Source organism: Aptenodytes patagonicus, chromosome 6 (genome assembly GCF_965638725.1).
Source record: "Aptenodytes patagonicus chromosome 6, bAptPat1.pri.cur, whole genome shotgun sequence".
Lineage (NCBI taxonomy): Eukaryota > Metazoa > Chordata > Aves > Sphenisciformes > Spheniscidae > Aptenodytes > Aptenodytes patagonicus.
In genome coordinates this window covers 55,084,552-55,108,766 of record NC_134954.1, presented here as the reverse complement: position 1 = coordinate 55,108,766, position 24,215 = coordinate 55,084,552, and the positions used below count along the sequence as shown (strand labels likewise).

The 24,215-nt window shown below is 38.0% G+C and overlaps 1 protein-coding gene across 6 annotated transcripts in view; it reads left to right on the top strand.

The window, feature by feature from the left end:
• The window catches only part of SCN2A (sodium voltage-gated channel alpha subunit 2), a 79,657-nt gene that overhangs the window by 6,000 nt on the left and 49,442 nt on the right, over positions 1 to 24,215 (top strand). For 2 of the 6 annotated variants that reach the window (XM_076342735.1, XM_076342730.1), the window contains exons 2-6: positions 15,270 to 15,588; positions 18,753 to 18,873; positions 21,407 to 21,494; positions 23,252 to 23,380; positions 24,060 to 24,151. In XM_076342735.1, the coding sequence (XP_076198850.1) occupies positions 15,322 to 15,588; positions 18,753 to 18,873; positions 21,407 to 21,494; positions 23,252 to 23,380; positions 24,060 to 24,151 (697 nt within the window). In that variant the 5' untranslated portion in view covers positions 15,270 to 15,321. Of the gene's footprint in view, positions 1 to 12,706; positions 12,777 to 13,731; positions 13,793 to 15,269; positions 15,589 to 18,752; positions 18,874 to 21,406; positions 21,495 to 23,251; positions 23,381 to 23,871; positions 23,964 to 24,059; positions 24,152 to 24,215 lie in introns of those variants that run through there. The other 4 variants (XM_076342736.1, XM_076342733.1, XM_076342731.1 and 1 more) reach the window with 3 other exon arrangements.

Sequence of the window (24,215 nt, the reverse complement as noted above, 5' to 3'; positions counted from 1 at the left end):
GTTTCCATTTTGTAGAATGGGGAATACCACAAAAGTGCTGATGATAGACAGCCTCCTAGGTACCACGATAATACTACTGAAAAGTTCTAGTGAAGCAATGAGTATATGCTTTGAAAAATACTGGGGTGCAGGATGAGCTAACGTTTTATTTTCATTTGGCTTCTGGAAAATACTAATAGACAAAATGGAAAACGCCTGGTTTTACTGTCAGTAGCAATGGTAAGATGCAAATCTTAAAGTTACTAAGGAAATCAATTTGATTAGGAAGCAATAGACCATAAGTGTTACTGGGCCACATTTATGAGAGTCACTTTTCAACAGAATAACATATTACATCTTGCAAACAGTTTGCTTTTGTAGTTTTGTTGGCTAAACATATGCAACAGTCAGAACATTTTCAAGAGTTATTGTTTCAAATGATTTTTTTTTACAGTATTTTCAGTTAGAGTTAACATTTAAAGCGCTCCACAGCCTTTACAACATTTGTGACTGTAAAAAGATATTTGTGCTTTTGCCAGCTGTAGTTTTTATGAATTACATGATCTTTGATCTGAAGCAAAGCTTTGGCCCTCTAAGCCAAGCTGAAGGCAGGTTAGCCTTCACACAGAGAGAAATCCATTACTCTACTCCACCAGTATCCTTCAGGAAAAAAAAAAATTACATTTGAATGTAAGCCTCAGGGTATAAAGATGATGACCTTTAATATTACATAGGTCTCTTGGGTGCTATTACTCATGCTGATATCTTGCTCTGTATAGCGGCAGAGGCTGGCAACCCAGAAGCATTCTCCATTGCTGGAAAAGGGATTATGTTGCTTTTCTCAGTATTGACCTCACTTCCAAATTAGTTTAAGGATTCACACATTCTCAAAATAATCTGTCCTTAGTGAGAAAGATGATGGATATGATGCAGAAATTGAGTGAGCTGGTATAAATATTGTGAAGATAGGTGAACAGCTCTGAAACTGTGATAAGGAAAGGAAATATCCCCTGGGAATCTAGGGAAGAGAGATTGATGGGGGAAATCAATCGAATGTAGGGGGGAAAAGAGAAATTTTAGGAGGATACACAAATTCAGTTCATATGAGAAAAAAGCAGAATCCATTGTAAAGCAAATATTGAAATGTGTATCTGTGTTCCTGTACGGAGGTGAGCAGTGTGGCGTGCATGGCTCCAGTGGGAAGATCTCCTTGCAGTGGAACAGCTCCAGGTTGCAGGTGATACTGTGAGCAAGGAACGCTTGTGAGAACTCTTTGGGGAGCTCTTGTATTCCCTCTAATCAGAATCCGTTTTGCTGGCTCAAATATAGTGGGAAAGGAAAAACTCTCCTGAGGAGGTTTTCAACACCTGCTCCCTTGCTTTATTCACATGTACCAACAAATGCAAATGGAATATGCTCAAAGAAAATTTACAGTTAGGAAATTATTCCAAACTGGAGTAAATTGTCAAACTCCACTGAACAAATCTCAGTTCCAAATCACCCAGCTATAATGGGCTGCAGTTGTATTTTAGCCTAGACTTTTGTAGATTACCCTGAGCAATCCTTCTTTTCCCCATAGTTATAAAATGATACTATAATGAACAAGCGTCCCCCCCCTTTTTTTTTTAAGTTACCTTGAAATTGAATCTGCTTTTTCAAAAAGAGTGACTGAACTTTACCGCTGTTGGTTCTCTGTGGTTTGTTTCATGAGTTTGTCCCCTCTTAATGAAAAAATTCAGGAGCTAAATAGATTAGGTTTTGGCAGATATATGGTGTAACTGTTTGCTTTCCATTTCTGGCACATTCTCATACTTAAAAGGAGAAGTAGCACAGAAGTTTTCTTAACTTCACTACCCAGGAAAGTGATGTCTAAGTATAAAATAAGGCACCCATTTTATTGCAATAATAGTTTGCCATCAGGCAACTTACTAAGGGATTCTCATGAATTTGGCATTCCAAAAAGGTATGTTCCAGCTGAGGCTTATGTTAAATCGAGGACTGTTATAAGCCATACTGTGCAGAATGTCAGAATAAACACTCATAATGATCTCCTCTGATCCTACATTTATGAATCTGTGTTGCTCCCTCAGGCCTTTCAAGTTTCTTGATGAAATAGTGATATTACCTTTCTGCTCTTACTTAACTGCATATGTCTGCCATATGCACTTTGTCCCTCAGGATAACTTGATCCATAAAGATGTTTTTATAGTGTTCAGAATATTCTTAATTAATGACTTGATATGACAGTTAGGTTATCAGGACACTATAAAAGGCAAGCAGAAACTGGGCCTGGCAAGCTGTTTCAGGGGTTTTTTTTAATGGCATTTCTATTTAATTGTGGGCCAATTAACTACTCAGTTTCCTTTCAGATAAAAAAATCTTCTAAATTTAATAGAGAGTTGTTTAATGCTTCCTAATGTTGTATATCTGACTGAGCTTTTCATTACCCAGAGAAACAAACATGCTGGTCAGGTCACCAGGGAGTAGTGGTGATGTTTGCTGTCTTCCTTTGCATGGGAGGCAGGGAGGATGAAGCCGTAGCTCTTAAGTTTTCTAACGATTCCTGTATGATGGTCTGGGAAATGCTATGTAACCACTTGGCTGTGTTCTGCACAAGTCATCAACCATATTATTCATCATGGGATCTAATCCCATGCTGTTTGTTTTAATTTTTCCTTTTTGGTTGCTGAATTTTGAATACACATCCAGCCTTATGTGCCCTCACACTGGTGACATCTTAATTTAAAAGACGTACTTCCTCACCTGTAGAGATGCCTGTAGTGTGAAGTTTTGGACAGTTGGCAGAACTGTAATAAATCATAACTATTAAAATTACAGTAATTAATATATATGCTAAGTACTACAATAATGTTAATAGGTGCAAAATAAGTGGCTGATATTTAATAAAGAGGTGTGGAAGTACAAATATTTGTACTAAATATTTCACATTTTAAAAAAATCTCATTAAAAGTATGTTTGTAAGTGGCAGAGTCAAGCAGTCAGTTTTGAGACACTGAATTAAGGCTGTCTTTACATTCTGGAAATCAGACATTCGATTTGTAGCCACCTGTGAAAAGAGCAATTAGAGTGAATTGCCTGCCATCATATCGGAGTTCTGAGTGGGATTCTTCTCATGTCTCTCCCTTTATAGTCAGTGGAGAGAAATGGGCACTTCTAGGGCACAACTTGCCTCATTTTAAGGTAGATATCTAAAATAGGTCAGAAGAATTGCCTTTTAAAGGACCCATTTTTCTCCAGTGAATATGAAAGGAGTTCAGATTGGCTTAGATGCGGATGCCTACAGACACAGACATCTGACGCCAGGGAAGGTGAATCCTGCTCATGACACAGGCAGAGGTAACATCCAGTTCTCCAAGATGGCATACAGACCTTACGCCAAGGACAGTACTTTTTGCCCACGTAGTTATCGTCCTTTTTCCCCTTCCTGCTAGTCACTTCTCCCAATCCACGTGCAGCACCAATGAATCAAGGAAGTCTCCTCCAAAACAAATCTCGCTGCTTTTAAGAGCTTGTCCATATTGTGTACTACAGAAGACAGTGAATGTTGCATTATAGTATCTACTGACAAACGGACCAAAAGTAAGGTAGATCTCAGTCCTAGCATATGCTGTCATTTGAACCCTTCTTCCTGCAGTAATAGGTGTTTTTTATTGGAGTGTTTGTACACAATTTTAGGGAGACCATACTGATACCCATATGAACAATTAGGAGTTACTGAATGTATGTTTACACATACTTCACAGACCTCTGAACTTGTCATCTTTATAGTTCTCTATAAACTCATTTTCAGATCTTATTGTCAATTCTTCTAATTAATTCCAGTCCAGTTACCTCAGCTTTTTATTCCCTTGTCCATTCAGTCCAAGCTTTTTTGCTTTGTCCTGTCTCTGCTTGCCCCATTATACTGGCTCCCCCTTACCCCCCTTTCCCTTTTTCTTCGCTTTTTCCCAGCCTGGTCTCCTGTAAGGTCAAACTGATCAACCTAATGATTTTCTTGGTCATAATAATCTACAAGTCTTTGAGCTTTTCTTGTCTCTCCAACCAGCCTCCAGGACTACTACAACTAATTTTGAGACAATCTCTTTATCCAGGCAGACAGTTCTTCCACATACCATTTCCCTGGAGGTTTTTTCTGCTGCCAGTCTTCAATCCCACATTTCTCTCCCTTTCTTCCTACCTCCCCCTTTTTCCTTCTGTATTTCCTTCTGCATTTTTTTTTTTTAATAACCAACATATAGGATCATTAAGAACACAAAGACGAAAGCATTCCCACTCTTAGGTCAGCCCAGTCCACAGAGACACAGACTTCATTTGCAGGAAAATCCCCTCAGCTGGACATTGAAACATTAACAGAAAAGGCATTATCTCTGGAATTCACACCTTTAAACTTCTGGGGTGTTCTTCCAAATATATGCAAACTAATTTTTCAAAATTTTTCAAGTCTGGGCAAGTATTATAGATATCACTCCAACAGAAAAGTCCAAAATTCAGAATGCTATTCTGCAAAAAGTTCTGCAAGACTTCATATTCATGCTTTGAAAATTGGCAGCTATAAAATTTTAAAGAGAAATATATATCCGTAGCTTTTTCTTGGAAATAGTTGCATCATTTGAGTTGAAGCTTCCCTTCAAAAATCAAGCTAAGGCAAAAATAGAAAATTTTAGCCCCAGTGCTTGAAGTTTGGAAGCAAGGGAAGGGGGTGGTGGTAAGGAAAGCAGGACAGGTCAGGCATCTCAGTAATAAACAGTACCACCAGCCCCATCTGTAATTATCATGAAACATGACAACCCATAACTAGTAGCTGGCTTGGACCCATCTGCACTCTATCCCTAAGGATATAGTAACAACTGCTAACCCATAAACCATCATAAGACTAAAAGAATGGTTAAAAGTAAATATGGGACCTCGTCTATGACTTAATTTCCAGAATCACTGAAACCACTTTGCTTCTGGCTTGTTTGAAGTGGGACTTCCCTGAAACAAAACCAGCTCTTCCATTTCAGTGGCAAAGGGAATCTGGTGGAGACAACACATGGGGAAGAGAGTTGTGCTTTTTAGTTGTGCTTTTTGCTGTTTCTATCTGCCGTGGAGACCTTGATATGTTTCCAGGTGCAGCTACATAGTAGGACATGCAGGTAGGGGCATGAGTAGTGCTGATGAGGAGACACAGGCCATGGCATCCTGCCTTTGGAGGCTGATGGATACCCACGGAGTTAATGTTTCTTTCAAGCGGCATTAACTGCTGCAGGATCCCCTCGGCAGCTGGTGCTGTGCAGCTGCAGGGAGCCTGTCGGCGGCAGTGCAGTTCCCGCAGGAAAATTCTCATATGTTATCCATGGAGATGTTTGTTTCCCCCATGTGGGATGGTCCTCACACTTTCCGTGTCTATTGTGATTTGGTTTTAGAAATAAGTTCCTCAAGAGGCAGTTGTGTTTGTTACTAATAAACTATCTTTGCAATTGCAGGCCTGTTTAGAGAATACTCCGTTTAGATTCAGATTCTCTTTGTTTATTTTGCAGAGTTACAAATTAGATACGTACCTCCTGATGCTCTCTCACGTATGCTAAACCTAAACTCAGGGTTATTTGGCATGTGGTGGAGGAGGTTATTTTTTCTTAAAAACATACCAACAGCTTGAAATAAGGACAACATCTTTTAAAAGCGGAGATAATTTCAAAACTGTCCCAGCACCTCACTCCCCATGTCCGTTTCTATGGTTTTACAGTCACCATTTCCTATTTAAAAAAACCCAAACACCCCCACATGAAGAAGGGGAATTGGCTGACTGCAGACGGTAAGCAGCATGGCTGACTATCTGTACCCAATACAGACGGTAAACAAACTTAACAGAAGGAGGGACGATGATCCCCCGGTTCCTTCCCGCCTTGGCAGTAAAGCCTGGATTTGGCACCATCCCTGCTCAGCTCGTGGGACAGAGGGGACCTCGCTCGCCAGGGCTCCAGCCTCCGCCCGGGCTGGGGCTGGTCCAGGGCCTCAGCCGTTCCTTGCTGTTGACTCTGAAAGGCGGATTCACCTCATCCCCGCGGAGTGAGGCCCCCCTTCTCTGCAGCAAACCTCCCTTCCACTTCTGCCTCTCTGTTACCCTGCCGTTATCTACCCTACGCTAAATGCCTGCTCTTTTCCGCTCCTCCTGCTTCTCCCGTTTGATTAGGTCCTGCTGAAGCAGGCAGGGGAAGCTTTCCTTCTGGAAAAAATAATCTGCCTGGAGCAGGTTTTCACGGGGAGTCTCCGCAGCCCGCGGGCGGCGGCGGCGCTCCCCCTGCGCTGCGCTGTCTGCCAGGCCGCAGCGCGGGTGCCGCAGCCGCCGGGCCGGTTGCTACGCAACCTCCCGCCGGCGCCGCACCGTGCCGGCGGACCCCGCCGCCATTGCAGAGCCGCGTCCCTTCACAACCCAACAGCTCCCCGTCCGTCTCCCCAGCCGGCTTTTCACTCGGTGCTTTCGTTTCGAGCGACATCGGGCTGCCCGTCTTCCCTTGTTGTAGTCGGGTGTGACAACGGGAGGTGACGAGGCCCAGGGCGGAGGTTCGGCTGCCGCACCTCAGGCGTCCGGCGGCGGGGGCGGGCTGGGGAGGTGGCACCCCGAGTGGGCTCGGCACGGCGGCCTGCCCTCCGCCCTGCCTTCCCCCTCGTCTTTCCGCAACGCCCATGTTACCTGCTTGTTGGTTCTGCGAGGTTAGAAGGAGCCGGTGGAAGCGGTTTGGGGTTGAAGTGGAAGCTGGTTGCAGCGGTTTACTGAGGTGGAGAGGTCCTTGGCCCTTTGTCCTTGACTCGAGGGGAGTTTGGTCCAGCATCGCTGTCAGAGCCTGACCTGAGCTTACGTAAGCGATAACTGAAAAAGCACAGTTTTGTTCACAGGTTGCGTTTGCAACAGAAGTCAGTAAGAGGCTATAAAAGTGGAAATACACAGTATTTTCCACGATCACTTGCCAGTAGGTTCAGAATCATGATTTATGTTGTTCATCCAAAATGGCTAGGTAGTTGTTAGGGGAATATTAAAATCTCCTATCTACCTGGTGTCTTTTATCCAAAAGGATATAAATTATATATGATTGAATTTTCTGTAGCCATGCCGTAATTAAGATTAATGGAGATTTCATTCTAAACATCTTTACATAATGCCCATACTGGGGATGTTAAACTCAGGGTTCTGGTTTGTCAGAAAAGAAATCACAGCATGTTTTATTAACAGCATTAAGTAGTCAGCACATTCTTCTGTTCAGGCATCTGGAAATATCTAGCTCATCCCATACATATGGCACTTCTGTTATCATTACATCTTTGGATTGTATAGTCACTCTCCCCACACAAACACACTAAAAATGGATATATCTCTAGCCTGACACTTACTTATACAAGAATGTACTTGTGGGGATACATTTCTCACAGCGGATATCAGGGCAAAGAGTGATTTGATGAAAAGCCCACCTCAGCGAGATGGCTGAAAGGCCTTAATCACTTAATCAGCTTCATTAGGAATTTGGTGAAAGCTCTTCTTGCATTACTTTGTCTCCCACATTGCTGTTTGCTTTGGAGACAGTCAGTATATTTCTCTTTTTTGTAAAGGGAAACTTGAACTGTTGTTTTGAATCTTTCTCAGGTGTGAATTGCCCTTTGTTTGTTCCTCTGGTCATAGAGCACCAGAGGAGCTCATCTGAGTCTGGCAGAAAGCTTATTTCACTGTATACAAAAAAAAAGTTAAGAATGGTATTTTCATCAAGTGAAAAAACCGAATTGTCTAATGCTAGAAAAAAGGACTTAAGGGCCTCTTATCTGGAAAAACAAATAGCTTTTTTTTGTTCATTCACTGACATTTGATTGAAAATCAGCAATTGTTCAGAGACCATTTCTGATAAAAGGAAAATGGAGTATGTAGCTATAACCAAATGCGAGTCATTGCCAGTTATTGGCTAACAGTAAGTAAAGATAATGATCACCTGATTTTTACCAATGTATTTTTCATACTACCTTGGAGTACATCTTGCCATAGCGCTATGGGCAGTACCCTGAAATAAGTTTTAAAGAGGGTGAGAAAACTGATTTGAAGGAACCCCTAAACTTTCCCAATAGAGGTCTTTGTATACCTATCTTCACATTAGATGATCCTTGCTGCACATTTTGCATAAAATGCTGTCCTGATGTCCATGCTGAAAGGCAGAGGGTAATCCTGGTCACCACCTGATCTTGGAAGAGCAGTCTTGAGGCTGCTGTAACGGAATGCTAGCCCAGTTTGATCCCTAGATTTGCTAGTGTTTGGGTATTTTAATAAACCTTTTTGCTTTTTTATTCTACCTATACTGAGTTATACACCAGGTACAGGATCTGTGCTAGTATTTGTTGACTGTACAATTGTTAGAGCTCTCTTCAGCTCCAGCATTCAACCATTGAAGATCCATTTATTCATACTCTGGCACCTTAAGCCCTATTGACCTTTGCAGTTAGGTGAAGCACTAAAATTTGGAAGACGCTGTAGATAGCCAGCTAGTCCTCTGCACTCGAAAAGTGAGGGGACATATTAAGCCTCTTAACTTCTTTTCTGTAGTGTGATGGATCAGCTCTTCGATCTGGCTGAAATCTGGCCACTTATTTGTAGTTTTCAGCCAGACCAGTGTGCTGACCTGGCTAAAATCCAGAGGTGCAGAAGTGCTCAAGCCAGCACAGTGGGAAATCACCAGGGTAAGAGTGGGTGGAGAATGGAGCTGTCCCTTCTGACAGCACCATCTCATATTGGCTTAAGACTTTCAGAAACTGCGTTTTCAAAGGTGACTTGCTAGTTAGACATCCATTTAAAATGTTGGACAACGTGTAAGAAGATGTATTTTTACGTAGCTCTTCTAAGAGCTGTTTTGAAAAATTTGTTGTATAGAAACACTTACTGTTCAAATCAAACAATTCAGCACATAGATACTGTATGAAGAGACCTCTGTCAGAGCTGACTACTGAACATACAGTGCAGCATAGTATGAAAAACACAAACCTCAAGCACAGGAAAATTGATTTTTATTTGCTGTCTACTAATTTCAGCAGTGGAGTGGTGAGACCATAAATCTCAGCAGAGATACTACACCAGCTGTAAACCTTCCACCTTCAGACAGGGCACTCACATGTTATACAATCTTTCATGCAGTGCCACGGGGTGCTGACGCATCCAGAAGGGCTATAGCCCTTTGAGACAGAACAGGGTTTTTTCCAGCATTTATTTTAGCCATGTGTAGGAATAGCAGTGGCGCGAGGTGCGAGTAAGAGAATGGACTATGAAATGGCTCTTTTAAACTTGATTGTTTTAATTTCTTTTGTCAGGCTAGGGGAAAAGGAAAATACTGGAAGGAGAGAGAGGTGAGTAATGAGAAACTGGGGGCAGATCTCTCCTATTCGACACCAATGCTTCCTTAGGCACTTTTGTTTCTTTCTCTGTAAAGAAGTCCTTGGGACTTTCCTGCATGTGATGTCACTTTTTTCTATCCTGCACCCCACTGACTCTTCAAGAACTTTCTTAGCCAACAGTGACTGAAATCAAAACCCCTTTCTTTTCTGCTTGTCTGTATATAAACAATAAGCTCTTGCTCCCTTGAGGCCTGGGGAGAAACACAACAGATGGAGCAGCACAAAGCAATGAGAAACTTACACTTATTAAGACCCTAAAACAGTGAGGGCCTGTTACAAGTTTCTTGATTCTTATCCTGATCAGTTTTGCTACAAATCTCACACTTACCACTGATCTTTCTTTTTACAAGGCCTAGCCTTTCTTAAAGCCCTTGAATTATTGTGGTGTCTCTACTTGCTGCAGTTTAACCCCACAACCTCTTTGCCTATATGCCAGATAAAAAGAAAACAAATTCTTCCTCTTCCTTGGAGGAGCTTTCTAGACATATAAAGACTGTCATCGTGTCTTCCATCAATCTTTTCAATGTAAAATTAAGACAGAAAGAACTCAAATAAATCCCACAATTCCTTGGATGTTTTCTCATAAGTTATGTTTTTATTGCTGTGGTCTGAACTTTCCAGGTGGCCCTGATATTTTTTGAAATGTAGTACCCAAGTTGGACATACTGCTCCAAATAGAAGAGTAGAAGATCATTTCACAAGTTTATAAATCCCAAGTACTTGCTTTTTTTTTTTTTTTGGTAAGACTGACAGTTTCACTCATGCTTGGTTTGTGATGCAGTAAGTACTCTAGACCTTTTTCTGCAGAGCTATTGGTGGGGTTTTGTTCCTCATCCTGTAATTTTTCAGATACTTATTCTTGCCTAAATATAAAACTTAGGACTTGTATCTCTTGAATTGCATCATTTTTGAGACAATTTTGTTATTTATCAGGACATTTTAAATTCTAATACTGTCCTCCTGTTTACCTGTAGCACTTCCAGTTTCATTTCATCTGCAAAGCTAGCAAACGTGTTTTTCAGTCATCTAGATCACCATGAATAATTTAATAGTATAGTGTTTTAAGTAGCATGGGTGGAAGAGGTGACAGGAATTTCTTTAGATTCAGTGTATTTGATTAAATGTATACTATCTACAAGATTAAATGTATACTATTTACAAGAAGAAAAAGCTCCCTTTTCCCTCTTCTACCCCCTTTGCTCTTTAAATGCAAAAAATATTATTTCATTTTAGAGCATAAACTTCAGATTTTTTTTAAGATTAAAGTTCTTAGAGTAGTATTAACATATTTTGCAAGCTACAGCAAATACCACAGCAACCTACACTTTGGTCAAAGTTGCTCATCACCATTATAATTTTGGGACAGATTTTATTTGAAATTTAATTAATTGTTTCAGCAAAGAAAGTGGAAATATGCCAATGTAATTTGCTCCTATCACAAAGTTGGGAGGCATTGTCAAAGAAGGAGCACGCTATTATACAGAAAGGACTAGATGAGCTTGATGACTGGTGTTACTGGAATGAGATGAAATTCAGAACTATAAATGAAAAGTCATGCACTTAGGGACAATTCTAATATAGTGCAGGAACACGCAGCTGGAGAGTAAAAGGATCACAGAACCACAGAATGACGGCAAGTTCCCACTTGTGCATTTTAATGCTCCGCTTTAACATTGAACAAAGACAGTTAATTTTTACAGATTTCTGAGGAGAAGCTGGTAATATGTTTTCCCTCTGATTTTATTAATCAGGATTCTCTGTAGATGAAGGGCTCTTAGACAGCCAGGAAAAGACTCAGAAGTTTCTCTCGGCTCTGTCCTGTCAAAAATCATTCACTCTCATGTAGAATTTCTTTACATATGACACTGAACACTTCTTCAACTCTACCCTTTATATGGGCCATGAGTGTTTCGCCAAATGATTAAAAGATAAAGTCCACTTCAAGCTTTCAGATGTGCCATAGTAGTGGGAAGGTGGATACCACTGGTGATAAAATTATTCATAAAATGTACCCATGGCTGTAGGTAGGAAGCTAGACAGCAGTCGGAAGTTACCTATTACCAGAATTATTCCATGTTTATATTTTAGGTAAATTTTGACCATTTTTAAACAATAGTTTTTAAATGTAGGTTATGTTGGATTGGTTTTTGATTGATATTTACTATTTGATTTGATCATTTTCCCTTCCTATCTCTACTAATTTTTCCTGTTATATTTACTATATCTATGTAGTATCTAATTATTTTAATATATTTTAAGGATTGTTACTAGCTTCTCTAGATGTACTACTGTGGTCTCCTCTTTAGAAGTATGTATGTTTCTCTTTTAGACTGCAAAGATCATATTGCATTTCCTGCCTATTCTGTCTTTCTAAAATACTTGTTCTTCTCACCTTACAGCCTAGTAAGACTGTAGATGCAAGCATCTAAGGCAACGGGATACAATGTCCCACTGGCTATCTCCTTTTTGTCTTTACTTTTCACTGTCCTTCCTAACACTATGTATGTCGATTGTATAGCCTGGTGGAAATCAGATTGACATCTTAGGTAATTCCAGACCCATACGATAAGAAACAAATAATCAGACACTTTAACTTAATATACTATTAATGGCAGAATGAAGTTCCTTTTCCATATTGTGTGAATTAGTCCAGCTTTTCAGGTACTTGGTTTATTGTAACTTTCATAAGCAGCTGCATAAACATTAATGTACATATCCACACATATAAATAATCAAAATACTTTTGTAGTTAGAAGCTCCTTTACCCGTTCTGTGAGTCTATGCTGTCTCACAGTCCTCTTATTTTGAGACTGCAGAGCAGCTCCAAGTAAACCACTGTCCTAATTAGAGCCAGCCAGTTTTCATCCAAAGTTTTTTAATGAAAAAAAATTGGTTACATGGATTTGTTTGCAAAATTTCTATTGATTTCATTGAATCATTCATGAAATTAGAAAACCCTATCAAAGAAAAGACTTTTATACAAAAGCTTTTAACATTACTTTAAAATATTGTGTAATATTTAAATGATTCAAAACCAAATCAATATTTCTGATGTGGTTAAATTATATATCTCATTCGACACATTTTTTCTTAGCTGCTGAAAATTTCAAAAACACTATTTTGATCCAGTCAAACTGTTCATTCTCTCACCACAATTACCAAAGAACCAAATTACCAATATTTGTCCTTCTCTTCATTGTACTTTTTTCAAAGCCACAGTGGCGTTTCTTTGGCTATTGTATTCTTTCCTTCCCCAACCTTTTTCACTTTAGAGTGACCCTTTGCTTTTTATTACTTTCCACAGCTTCTTTAGTCCTCTTCGCAGCTGAAGGAAAAGAGATGGCAGAGGGACAGAAGTAAATGACTGCCTGAAGGTCTGAATCTATAGATACAAGAATGTGTTGCTTGAAAAGTTTGAAGGAGATTTGGGTACATGTGAGAGTAGGAGGGATGGGCAGAAGGTTGATGGTGGGGAAAGAGAGAGGCTAAAAAAGTGATATTAGTGCAGCAGGAGAAAAAGTATGAAAATCAGTAAGCACAGAAAATACAGAGAAAGCGGGAGAGTGAAAAGAAGTAGGATGGCATTTAGGTGGAGTGGTGCCCAAAGATGATGTCTTATTGATTTGCCACATGGGAGGAGCTTACAGTGCTCTTGATCATCTAGTCTTTCTCCCTGCTACAGTGGGTGATTTCTGTACAGGAATTCACCACTGCAGTGAACACTCAAAACGGCCATCCTTCCTTCTCGTTGCTGGCTTTTCTGGATTTAGAAAGAATACACATCAAATATATTGTATAAATTTATTTTAGAAAACTGATACAAGCTATAGTGTAAAATAATCCAACCTGCTGATAATCCATTCTCAGCAACTGCTTTGGTTGTACACTGTCTGTGCAACCTCCATTTTTCTATTTCTCTTACTTTGCTATCCCTCCTACTTTCTTTCTGTGTCACCTTCACAGTTTTAACAGCTATGGTCTCATCTGCAGTAGCTGCTATATATTCAAAAGAATTTTTGAGAATCCTGAGACCTGGCTGATTATATAAAATCGTGTATTTTAGTCCCAGAGTCTCAGTTTAAGCAAGTGTTCGAGCATGCAAAAATTTTTTACCATTTCTGACAAGACTTTATGGATGTATATCAGTACCATCTAGTGGCAATAAGAGTTATAGCACTTAGTAGGCTCGCACAGGAAATGCCACATTTGACTTCAATAACCAGGATCCTTCAGCAGGAAGTTAGGTGTGGTCTGTAGAAGGAGAATTAAAAAAAAAAAAAAAAAAGGCAAAAGGAAAAAAAAAAGGCAAAAGGAAAAGACATGATGGAATTTTAGCTGCAGTCTTCCTTGGTGCCATTCCAAACCCACATAAGTGCAAGATTCTTCACTGGTAATGAATTTTTAATTATTTCCTGCAGTATTAAAACAGGATTATGCCTTCCCCCCCCCGTAATTAACAATAAAATCTAACAGGATTCTGCAGCAGGACCACTTTCATTTTCCTAATTAACCCTTCTGCTGCTACTAGTCAGTGTGCCTTCCAGCAGCAGTTTGCTACAGACCGTCCATGACAGAATGCACCAAGTGCATTTGCCTGCAATGGAAGAGCATGCTCATAGAGAGACCTGCAGGAGTTGGGATGTCTGTGTATGTCTGTGTAGGTGTAAATAGCTATGTGCATATGATTGAAAAGGAGGAGAAAGCATCGTGTTGCAGTTTATTTAGCAGGCTTCAAAAATAAGAATTTGTTGCAGCTGTGCTGGAGTATGTGTATTTAGCGAGATGGTAAAATAGGATCATGCTGATTGTATTCTAACCATTGTATCATTTTAATTTGATAATTGTTTCTTGGGTATATTGTCTTACTCAGAAGTTGTTACTTTTTACTGCATTTGCTATGTTTTTAATGTGCTTACTCAGGAGAAGGACTCGAGAAAAATTCTTGAAGGCTACGCCAGAGATCCCGTTTATGATTTCAGATCAAAGTAATTGCATTGGGAATATTTTCCACTTGTTCTTTTTAACTGAACTGTCTGGAGACATTAAGAAGAGATGATTCTGCTCTTGTTTGTGAAAATTGTGAAAAATATATACAATTAATATGGTATCAGATGTAAAAGATCAAAGTGCAGTATGTAATGATTAAAGATAATTTTTGTTTAATTCAGCAATTCTTCCAATGCACAGTGTGTTGCCAGGCAGGGGATCTGAATACAGGTGCTTATGCCTGAATCTTGTTTCCTGAGCTGGCAGCTCTGCAAAGGCAGCATATTTGTACCCAAAGAGTGCTGTCAACTGATCCCTCTGGCCTTACATGGCAGTAGTGAATTCTAGGAGTATTTCTGGCCCCTCTAGCTAGAGGGAGGGTTGGTCCAAGGTGCATCTTTCAGAATAATAAGGAGGTGAATTGTCTGGAGTCTCACTCCTCAACACTGAACCAGAAACACTTCAGAAGTGTTGATTCCTCACACTGAACGTGGTGGAAAATATATCCTACTTTATTCACTGGAATGGATGGCATTACCTTTGATAAAGGCAAGAAGATGTTGTTATATTGTATGTGACATTTTTTTATACAGTCTATAGAATTGGCAATCTATCGTCACAAGCACTAAGTGCACTTTAGACTAAATGTTTTAAGAATTGATACCTTCAAGACAACTCTAAGAGGCCAGCTGCAAAGGAAAATGGTTTTTCTGGAAATAAAAACAAATGAAAAAATCCATTTCACAGCAGCCTCCTCTTGGATGATAATTACTGAATTTAACAAAATGTCCCACAGAAGATTCCATGAAAGTATATTCCTTTACATTGTTTCTAGCTATTTGTGTTGCTCTAATTTTTTTCTGTGTTTTTTATATTTTTAGCACTTTTTTATGAGAGAGGCTAAACAGTAATTAAGAGGTGCAGGATGAAAAGATGGCACAATCAGTGCTGGTACCACCAGGACCTGACAGCTTCCGCTATTTCACAAGAGAATCACTTGCAGCTATTGAGCAGCGTGTCAATGAAGAAAAAGCTAAAAAATCCAAACAAGAACGCAAAGATGATGATGATGAAGATGGCCCAAAGCCAAATAGCGACTTGGAGGCAGGAAAGACATTGCCGTTTATTTACGGCGACATACCTCCAGGAATGGTGTCCGAGCCCTTGGAAGACCTGGACCCATATTATATCAATAAAAAAGTGAGTGTGTTGTCTATTTCTATCAGACTTTAAGAAGATGAAAATACAAGGAACCCTCTCACAGACATAGTATTTCCAGTATTTTGGACCCAGTCTTTACATATAATACGTTCCCCCAGCAGCTGATTTCATTGGCCGAAATCTCAATTGTAAGAACAGAAGTTAGTGACGAAAGTTTGTGGGACCTGGTCTGTAGGTAGAGATGCATTTAGCTTTATTTTAATATACCTGGTATTTTACTAAAATTTGTAACTTTCAGTGTTTACACACAGGAGAATTGAAGAAGTAGCACAGGGGTTATCTTTAGAATTATTATTTTATTAATTGCTGTATTATAGATGTGAAAGGAGCAGATCTTCACTATGAAACCCATCTCAAAGGTAGCTAGACACCTTCTCACTGGCTTTCTTCACTGTCACGTGGAAAGCCTAAGTTGTATTCTCTTGTTGCTGGGAAGGATAGGGAAGTATGTAAAGGTAATTTCTCAGGATATGCCAGAGATCTTCTTCTTCCCTTTTGTACTTTATAGATGCATCTTATATCCAACTTAGATAGTCTGGGTGAAAAATTTTTCATATCCAGATTTATATTGTTCTATGATTATTATCAAAGAGGAGGTGTTTAAAAGAGGGAAATAAATAAAGAGGAGGTAGGAATTCCTCTTGGAGTGTTGACAGAATGTTATGTAATTTTAAAAATATTTTATAGAGATGTTCATTTTTTTAAAAATAAAACCACATATTTTCTTCTTGCTTAAAGTAACAACAACAACTTTTGTGGCCAAGCACAAAAGTGCTGAACTTTAGACTTTTGACCAGATGGCCTTGGGTTTCCTCCAGAATTCCAGTCCCTCAGATTTTGGCATCATATGTATTGCACCATCATTATTCTACCAGTAAAGAAGAAATTACCGATATTTTTCTATTTTTGTGTCTTTATAATTTTTTTCTTGTGCTTTCTTTTCTTTCCTGTGGAAATTAGCTAGTGAATAAAAACAAGTAAATTTAAAAAAACCCATGAAAGCAAAAAAACTACTTCAAAGAAAAAGGAAGAAGACCCCCAAGAATTGTTACGAGTCAAATTTGAACTAAGTAAAAAAAAAAAAAAACAAATGAAGTTATTTCCTGCAAGAATAAGGGGTATGCCTCATCATTAATATGTTAAAACAATAACAATACAGGCATACCGTGATAAACTACAAAGAGAGAACAGCTTTAAAAAAATCAGCTGTACCTTAAATGTTCACTGCAGAATTTCTAAAACTCAATTCATGCTATGGAGAATCGTGAGTTAAATTTGAAAACAAGGTTTTCAATTAAATATCGTGTTCTCTTCCCTTTACTCAAGTGATTTACCCTGTTGAAGTATGGAGGTAAGGCAAATGGAATTTGGGTCAAAGTGCTGATCCCTTTCCTTCCTTCTTTCCCAGTTCTGCAGTAGTAAATATATAAATTCAGTGCTGGAAATCCTGAAGTTAGCATATGTATTATCATGCTTTGGAAACTAGAAAAGTAATTCCGCAATTAACTGTGGACGTGAAGTAAAATCCTGCTGAATTGCTTGTTCCTGATTGAGAAATGCATAGCAGTTGTCTTGATCTTTTCCAAAAGCATAGTGGTTTCTAGTGGGAGATGTAAGACTCCAAACTATATGTGCATTGCAATCATAATTTCTCCTATTATTTTTCTTGGTGTTCTTTGCATATCTTTGAACATCCTTGTTTAGGTCAGGCTCCCTTTTAATTTTTTAATATGTCTTGCTGAGTCAGCATTGCACAAATGATGCTTCATCAGAAGTTTTGTCAGATTAAAGGGAACAGAAAACATTTGAAAAACTCTAATTTGAGGGCAGATTTTCTTGGACTCCAGGAAGAATAGTAATAGAGTTGAAAAGCAATGGTAGCAAAGATAGTACGTTACAGACCAATCCTTTCTCCTCTACAATAAAGGACCAAAGTATGGCTTGAGAATCAATGGGTATCTGGGAATGCAAACATGTTCAGTTTGGAAAAGCTGAAATTTATGATTTCAGGCAGAGGGAGGCATTGTGTTTTCAGGATTTCAGCTGCTGTATTTGGCACACCTGCTCAGAAAGTAGAGCATAATCATTACAAATGCTGCCCTCTGATTCCAGCTGAGGCAGATCACGGCTACTGGCAGTGCTCCAGGATTGAATGGCTTATGTTCCCTTTGGGCTTTTTAGGGCTGCCACAATGCTAGCTAGATCCACTTACATTCAATGAGCATGAACTTTCACCCATGTGTAGAAAGAAGACATGACAGAAATAGATAGGAATTTCCCCAAATGCATGGAAATCTAAATAATTTAAAAACTTACTGCATGTTAAATCAAGGCTTTATTTTTCTTTATTTCCCAGGTTTTGAGAAAACTATTACATTTATAAAACCTTTTTTTAATGTTGGCAGTATGCATGGGTTATTGCTGAAACTGTGGAGAGGCAGTGAAAGTACATGGATTATTGAATTCTGTATTAGGTTAAAGTAAAGCATGACATAAGAAAAATAGACAGAATTGCAGGTATGAAACTCTCAAGAGAGATAGTTGAAAAGAGAAGCCATATGTTATTCTTTTCTTAGAGTACAGCAAAAACTATCCAGTACATTAGTGTTATGTTGAAAATCTGGTTATTGAACATTCTCAATTTCCTTATTTTCATGAAGATCACTCTTGAAATTTAGATCACTTTGTAGTACTATTGTCGTAGTACTTTGACATGATAATTAATGCTGGTTATTTGATTGAGGGAATGTTGAAGTTTTAATGGCTCTCTTTTTTTAAAGTTATGTACTTCAGTGTATATATTATAAGGTACAAAAAGTATACTAATTATTCAAATATTACATACATTTGTACCTTATATAACTGTCTTTTTTTTCTAGCTAGCAATACCAGGATTCCTTATGATTTCTAAATAAACTTACTCAAATGTTTTCATGCAATTCTATTTATAGTAATTTGGCTGGACTCTACTATGTGTGAACTGGACAAGGGGATTGTGATTCTGGGGGAGGTGTAAATGGAAGAAGAGTTTGACCAAATATGATTAATGATGAAATGAAAATTATTCTGGGTTTGAACTTGTAACTTGTTTGTAACTTGGTATCTTTTCAATGCTATTTTTCATTCTGTGTTTCTTTTTCCAGACCTTTATAGTATTGAATAAAGGGAAGGCAATATTCCGATTCAGTGCCACCTCTGCCCTGTACATGTTAACTCCTTTCAATCCTCTTAGAAAAATAGCTATTAAGATTTTGGTACATTCATATCCTTTTCAAGTGGTTAGTCTAAAACTGTAGTGAATGAGATGTTACTTAGTATTTAAATCATTCTCTGGCACATGTCCCAGGATCAATATGATCTATAGTGCTTTGTCCCTCTTTTCTCTACTATTTCTGTCTTCTGTTCTTTTTCTTAGTCCCTTTTTACATTTGTGTTCATTGCTGGATCTTAATATAGTAATACCAGAAGCCAGACAAACAGTCATCGTCCTTTGCAATTTCTTCCTGTGTCTTTTTTCTTCCCCCACCTATTTTTTCCCTTTCCTCTTATTTTTCCTATAATCATCACATCTTTTTTCATCTTTTCCTCTCCTCCACATTTTTCATAAACTGCAGATATATTGTTCAAAATACTTTCAGTTCTTCACTGACACTTTGTGTTAAAAATCAAATCTTTGATCCCAGGTTTGTGCTTGCATGAATATTTAGTGAAAATATGGTTTCATTATTCCTTTTCATTTTCTGATTCAGATCACAATTGCAGAAGGATAGGTTGATAAAACAGCTTAGGTTTCTTGTTTTATTATACATTCTCAGTCCTATATGTATTTTACCTGTCTATTTTATTTCTTGATCATTATTGCATTATGCAGTCATAATCCTGTAGAAGTTTTAATTTCAGTCTTCAAGTAGATTGTGAGATTTCCACATTGCCGATAGAGATTTGCAAAGCTAAATGATCATAATGACTTACCTATTATTTTGTCTTTTTCAGTGTTTTGATAGCTGACTATAGTAGGCATCCCACTGGTCTGATCCCAAATGCTGATAGGAGCAATGAGGGCATTGACTTCAGCAAGTCTGCTTACTTAAGGAACAAATACAAATGTTTGCACACTTACATTTTACAAGAGTCTACCATAAGCACGCTGAAAGCAGTTTTGTGTAGCATTACATATAGGGATCCTAAGATCATGTAGAATAAATCTTGAAAGGATTTTTTTTAATCTTGGTATAATGGAAGTCTGATAATTACAATGGTTGTTATGTGTTGGATGTTGTTATCAATGGCTAGCCTACAAATTACTTCAGAATCAATCATGACACTACATAGCCTATTTCGTATTTGCTTGCTACAGGTGTCACTACGAATAATAATTTGTCAGTTACATGACACTCCTTAGCATGTTATAGACATTATTCAATTACACGGAATAATGGAAGATCATGGGACCGAGATGGTGGTGAAGAGCTAGAGTCACCAAAGTCAGAATGTTAAAAAATGTTTAAAATTGTGAGAAGGTATATTCTAGTTGTTTCTCCACTGATGAAAGAATAGTGAGGATTTGCAGCTCTGAGAGGACATTTCCTCAAAAAGGATTTTGAAAGCCTATGTAAAATACAGGCTTGTGAAACACTCTTACAACATTATTTTTTATGGGTTTTAAAATACCTTTCTTTCTCTTCTGCTCTGTTCATATATGAATTATATAGTGAGAAGCTAGATTCTGAGTAAAGGATTTGAAATATATTTACTCAGCAGAAAACCCAAAGAATTCTTGAGTGTAATACCACAGTTGTTTGACAGTTCAGAAGGCAGAGGTGTTTACTGTTGCTTGAAGTTTTTTTTCATTAACGTAGACATGCAAAGAAAACTTCGTGAGGGGAACCTCACAGTACTTCCCACCCCTTTATACTTGGATTTCTATTTAGGAGCACCGTGTGAACCTGCATTTTAGTTACAGAAGCTAAAGCTCTTCTCAAAATCGAGCGTTGTCCTCTTTCTAGTTTTAGATGATGGTGCCATCATGTGGACATTTTGTGCATCATCTATGTTGTTTCATTTTGGTGTTTGTATTTTCATTTCTAAGAATGTCATCAGTCCTGAGAGTGAAAGGTTGTAGATCCAGAGCAGTTCTGTTAAAATCAATGAAGTTATTTATGACTTGGACCTGTTCTGGAATTCTTTTTAGACTTCTTTTTTTGAGAATACAATTTGCCTTCCCCTCCACCAACCTTTATATTACAAAAGCCATATATAAAGCAAAGAGTAATAAAATAACTTTCTCCCTAAAATTTCCCTATGCTCTCTCCTACTATGTGATAACTAGATTTCAATATATGTATTATAATGATAAGCAAAAATGTTGATACACGCCAAATTTTATGGTGAAACATAAAAGAAGAAAAGTGAAGAAAATTTATTTTTCACTGTTTTGTATGCATGAAGTAGATCAGATTTGTTTAGATCATCCAAAACAAATGCTTTTTGTGTTATTGCACTAAACTAGAAGCTACTACTTCAAACTTCCACATTTTTATTCAAAAGAAAAAATCATCTAAGGTCTTCTTAAAATTAAGGGTTGGGTTTTTTTAATTTTTAGTATGTGATTGTTCTGTTTTAGCTATAAAGCAGTGACTGTGGAAGCTTTAACATATTCAGGGCTTTTCCCTGAGTGTTAACAGAGCAGTGGAGGGATAAATAGCTCCTGATAGTGGAAATCTGCCAAAGCAGCGTGTTATTTGGTACTCTTTTTATGAGATTTTCTGCCTTACATTCCTTAACTCTTAACATACATTATTCAGCATGCTTATCATGTGCACTATTTTGACCAACTGTGTATTTATGACCATGAGTAACCCTCCAGACTGGACAAAGAATGTAGAGTAAGTTAAATGGATTTTCTCTGAAAAATATTCAGTAATCTGAAATAAACTGCTGTAAATTATTTTATATTAGGATGGCATCCACTGGCAGCAGCTACCTTGTTGGCATATCCTTTCAACAGCTATTCTGATGATAGTTTCTTCTGTGTAATATTAAATACATATATTTTACAACACTTCCCTCATTACAAGTTGTTCAATGTCCATCCTCTGTTTGCAGTACTAGATGGGGAATGTAAGAAGAGAAGCTAGTCTTATGACCATGCAAAAAAGTGGATTATAAATATTTTCCACTGCATTCTATGTTATGTCTGTGCAAGAATGTGGGGAAATACACTCTTCCATCTCTATTGCAATAACCGTTACAGATAAAGGGATCATCTAGCGGATGGCTATGTTCATCATAGTGCAGCTTTCCTTTACCAAAGATGATCTAACAATGGAAAGCTTGTATGAAAAATAACCTATTAAAAAAGTGTTTAAGTGGTTGGCTATTCTTCTGATAGGAAGAGAAAAGGTGCAATATGATGTCAACTACTTGGTGCCAATATACAATTGGTGCATATTTTGTGATAGTTCCAAGGCTGTAGACCACAGTGTGAAACACTGCTCTTCGTGGTACTTCATTTTTGCAATAGCATTTTATGCTTCTGCTTCTTCTTCATTCCTAACTGCTTTGGATGATATGTACCTGTTTAATCTTCAGTAATCAAAAGTGAAATCATAGGGCTATTAAAGTCAGTGGAGGCATTCTCATTTTGAGTTCAATATGAACATAAATGTATTCAGGATGTCTAGCATATAGTAAATATTTATGAATAAAGATAGCTAGCTTGAATATTTCTTCATGTCATTATATTGTGCCATTTAGATAGACAACAGGATTCCTTCTCATCTGTTGAGTAAAGTTGTGCAGGAAATAAATTTTTGGTTTAGTAATTGAACTGACAAAATTTACCTTGGGAAATTGGTTTCAGGTTGGCTCAAGTCTGAAAACCTTTCAAGCCTTTTAAGGAGTTTTAATTTGAATTCTTTTCCATTAAAGATATAAATGAAACTAAATTTCAATGTGACATAATTTGGAGATAGAAAATTGAAATTACTCAGAATGCCAGAATTAAATATTTTTACTTTTTACATTTCAACCACATTTTTTAGTCAAAATGAGTAGCTGCATTTTGCTGGCATTTATAAATATTTTTCATTGTTTTTGCACAGGATTTTGCATCTGAAAACACTCATTTCATTCTGGTACTATGCCTGTCTTACTGAAGGTGAAGTACTGGATACACCTACTCTGTAACAAAGTCGATGAGGGCTGATGAGGGTTGGCACATTGCCAGCTCATGGTACTAAGCAACATTTCAGCATAAAGATAACATTGAAGAAAGAAATTTTTAGTCTGGAAGCAGTTTCTGATATCCTAACATAATCCATCTGTGTGTTTGGTTGTAACATGGATTCAGACTGGACATAAACATGCACCAATGAAGTAACCGGGAATTTTGCAACTGTCTCGGTGGTATAGATTATAGAATTTGAACTTAAGCTATGGGTTGTCATTTACTCTTTTAATCATAATTGGATTCCTCCTTCTTCCTTATGGTATAAATTCTGCAGACGTTTAAAGTTGGTTGTAACTTCCATTAAATTCTTATGCCACTTAAAGAAGCTGAGAATAAAGCAACTAGAGAGCATAATGTGTAATGATAACATGTATGTGTTTCTATAAACTCTGTCTTGCATATTTTCCTCAGATACACATTCACTGGAATTTATACCTTTGAATCACTTATTAAAATTCTTGCAAGGGGCTTCTGTTTAGAGGATTTTACATTTCTTCGAGACCCATGGAATTGGCTAGATTTCACTGTCATTACATTTGCGTAAGTCGTCTACTTTTTTTTTTTTTTTTAAATCTTTCTGATAGCATGAAATTAGTGACTAAAATTGCCTCATATTTTGTCAGCCAGAACATTTGGAGCCTGGACTTCCTGCAGTTTCAATATGTTTCTTCTACCTCTTTTACACATTTTAGTATTTCTAACTAAGCATGTGCTGCAGAGGCCAGCATGGTGTGCCAGCCCGTTAGGATTGTGAATGCCATCAGCCTGAACTGTTCATATCCTGTCTCCTTTCTACATACCAGAATTAAAGGAATCCTTTTGACTTCCTGCTATAAGCTGACCAAATTAGGTTTCAAACATCAAGTCAATGATGTGGTTTATTTTGATAAAACTTAATTTAATTTTATGGTCAGAAGCATATTTATAACACAGGCAAAATACAGTGAACGGTGAAGAGGTCTTGATCAAAGACCCAAGCAAACAGGATAAAATCTGCCTCAATTCTGAGTAACTGTGATTTAATCCTACAGGTATGTAACAGAATTTGTAAACCTAGGCAATGTTTCAGCTCTTCGAACTTTCAGAGTATTGAGAGCTTTGAAAACTATTTCTGTAATCCCAGGTAAGAAGTAGTTGGTGTAAGGTGTTAGGCCCCTCGTATCTCCAACTGTTATTTGTGTGCTGTCATTGTGTTTGTGTGTGAACTCCCCTATTACAGATATGTGACAGAGTTTGTGGACCTGGGCAATGTCTCAGCGTTGAGAACATTCAGAGTTCTCCGAGCTTTGAAAACAATATCAGTCATTCCAGGTGAGAGCTAGGTTAAACACTGAGGCTGACTTTTGTTCCACAAAGGCTGTACTCACGTTTTTAA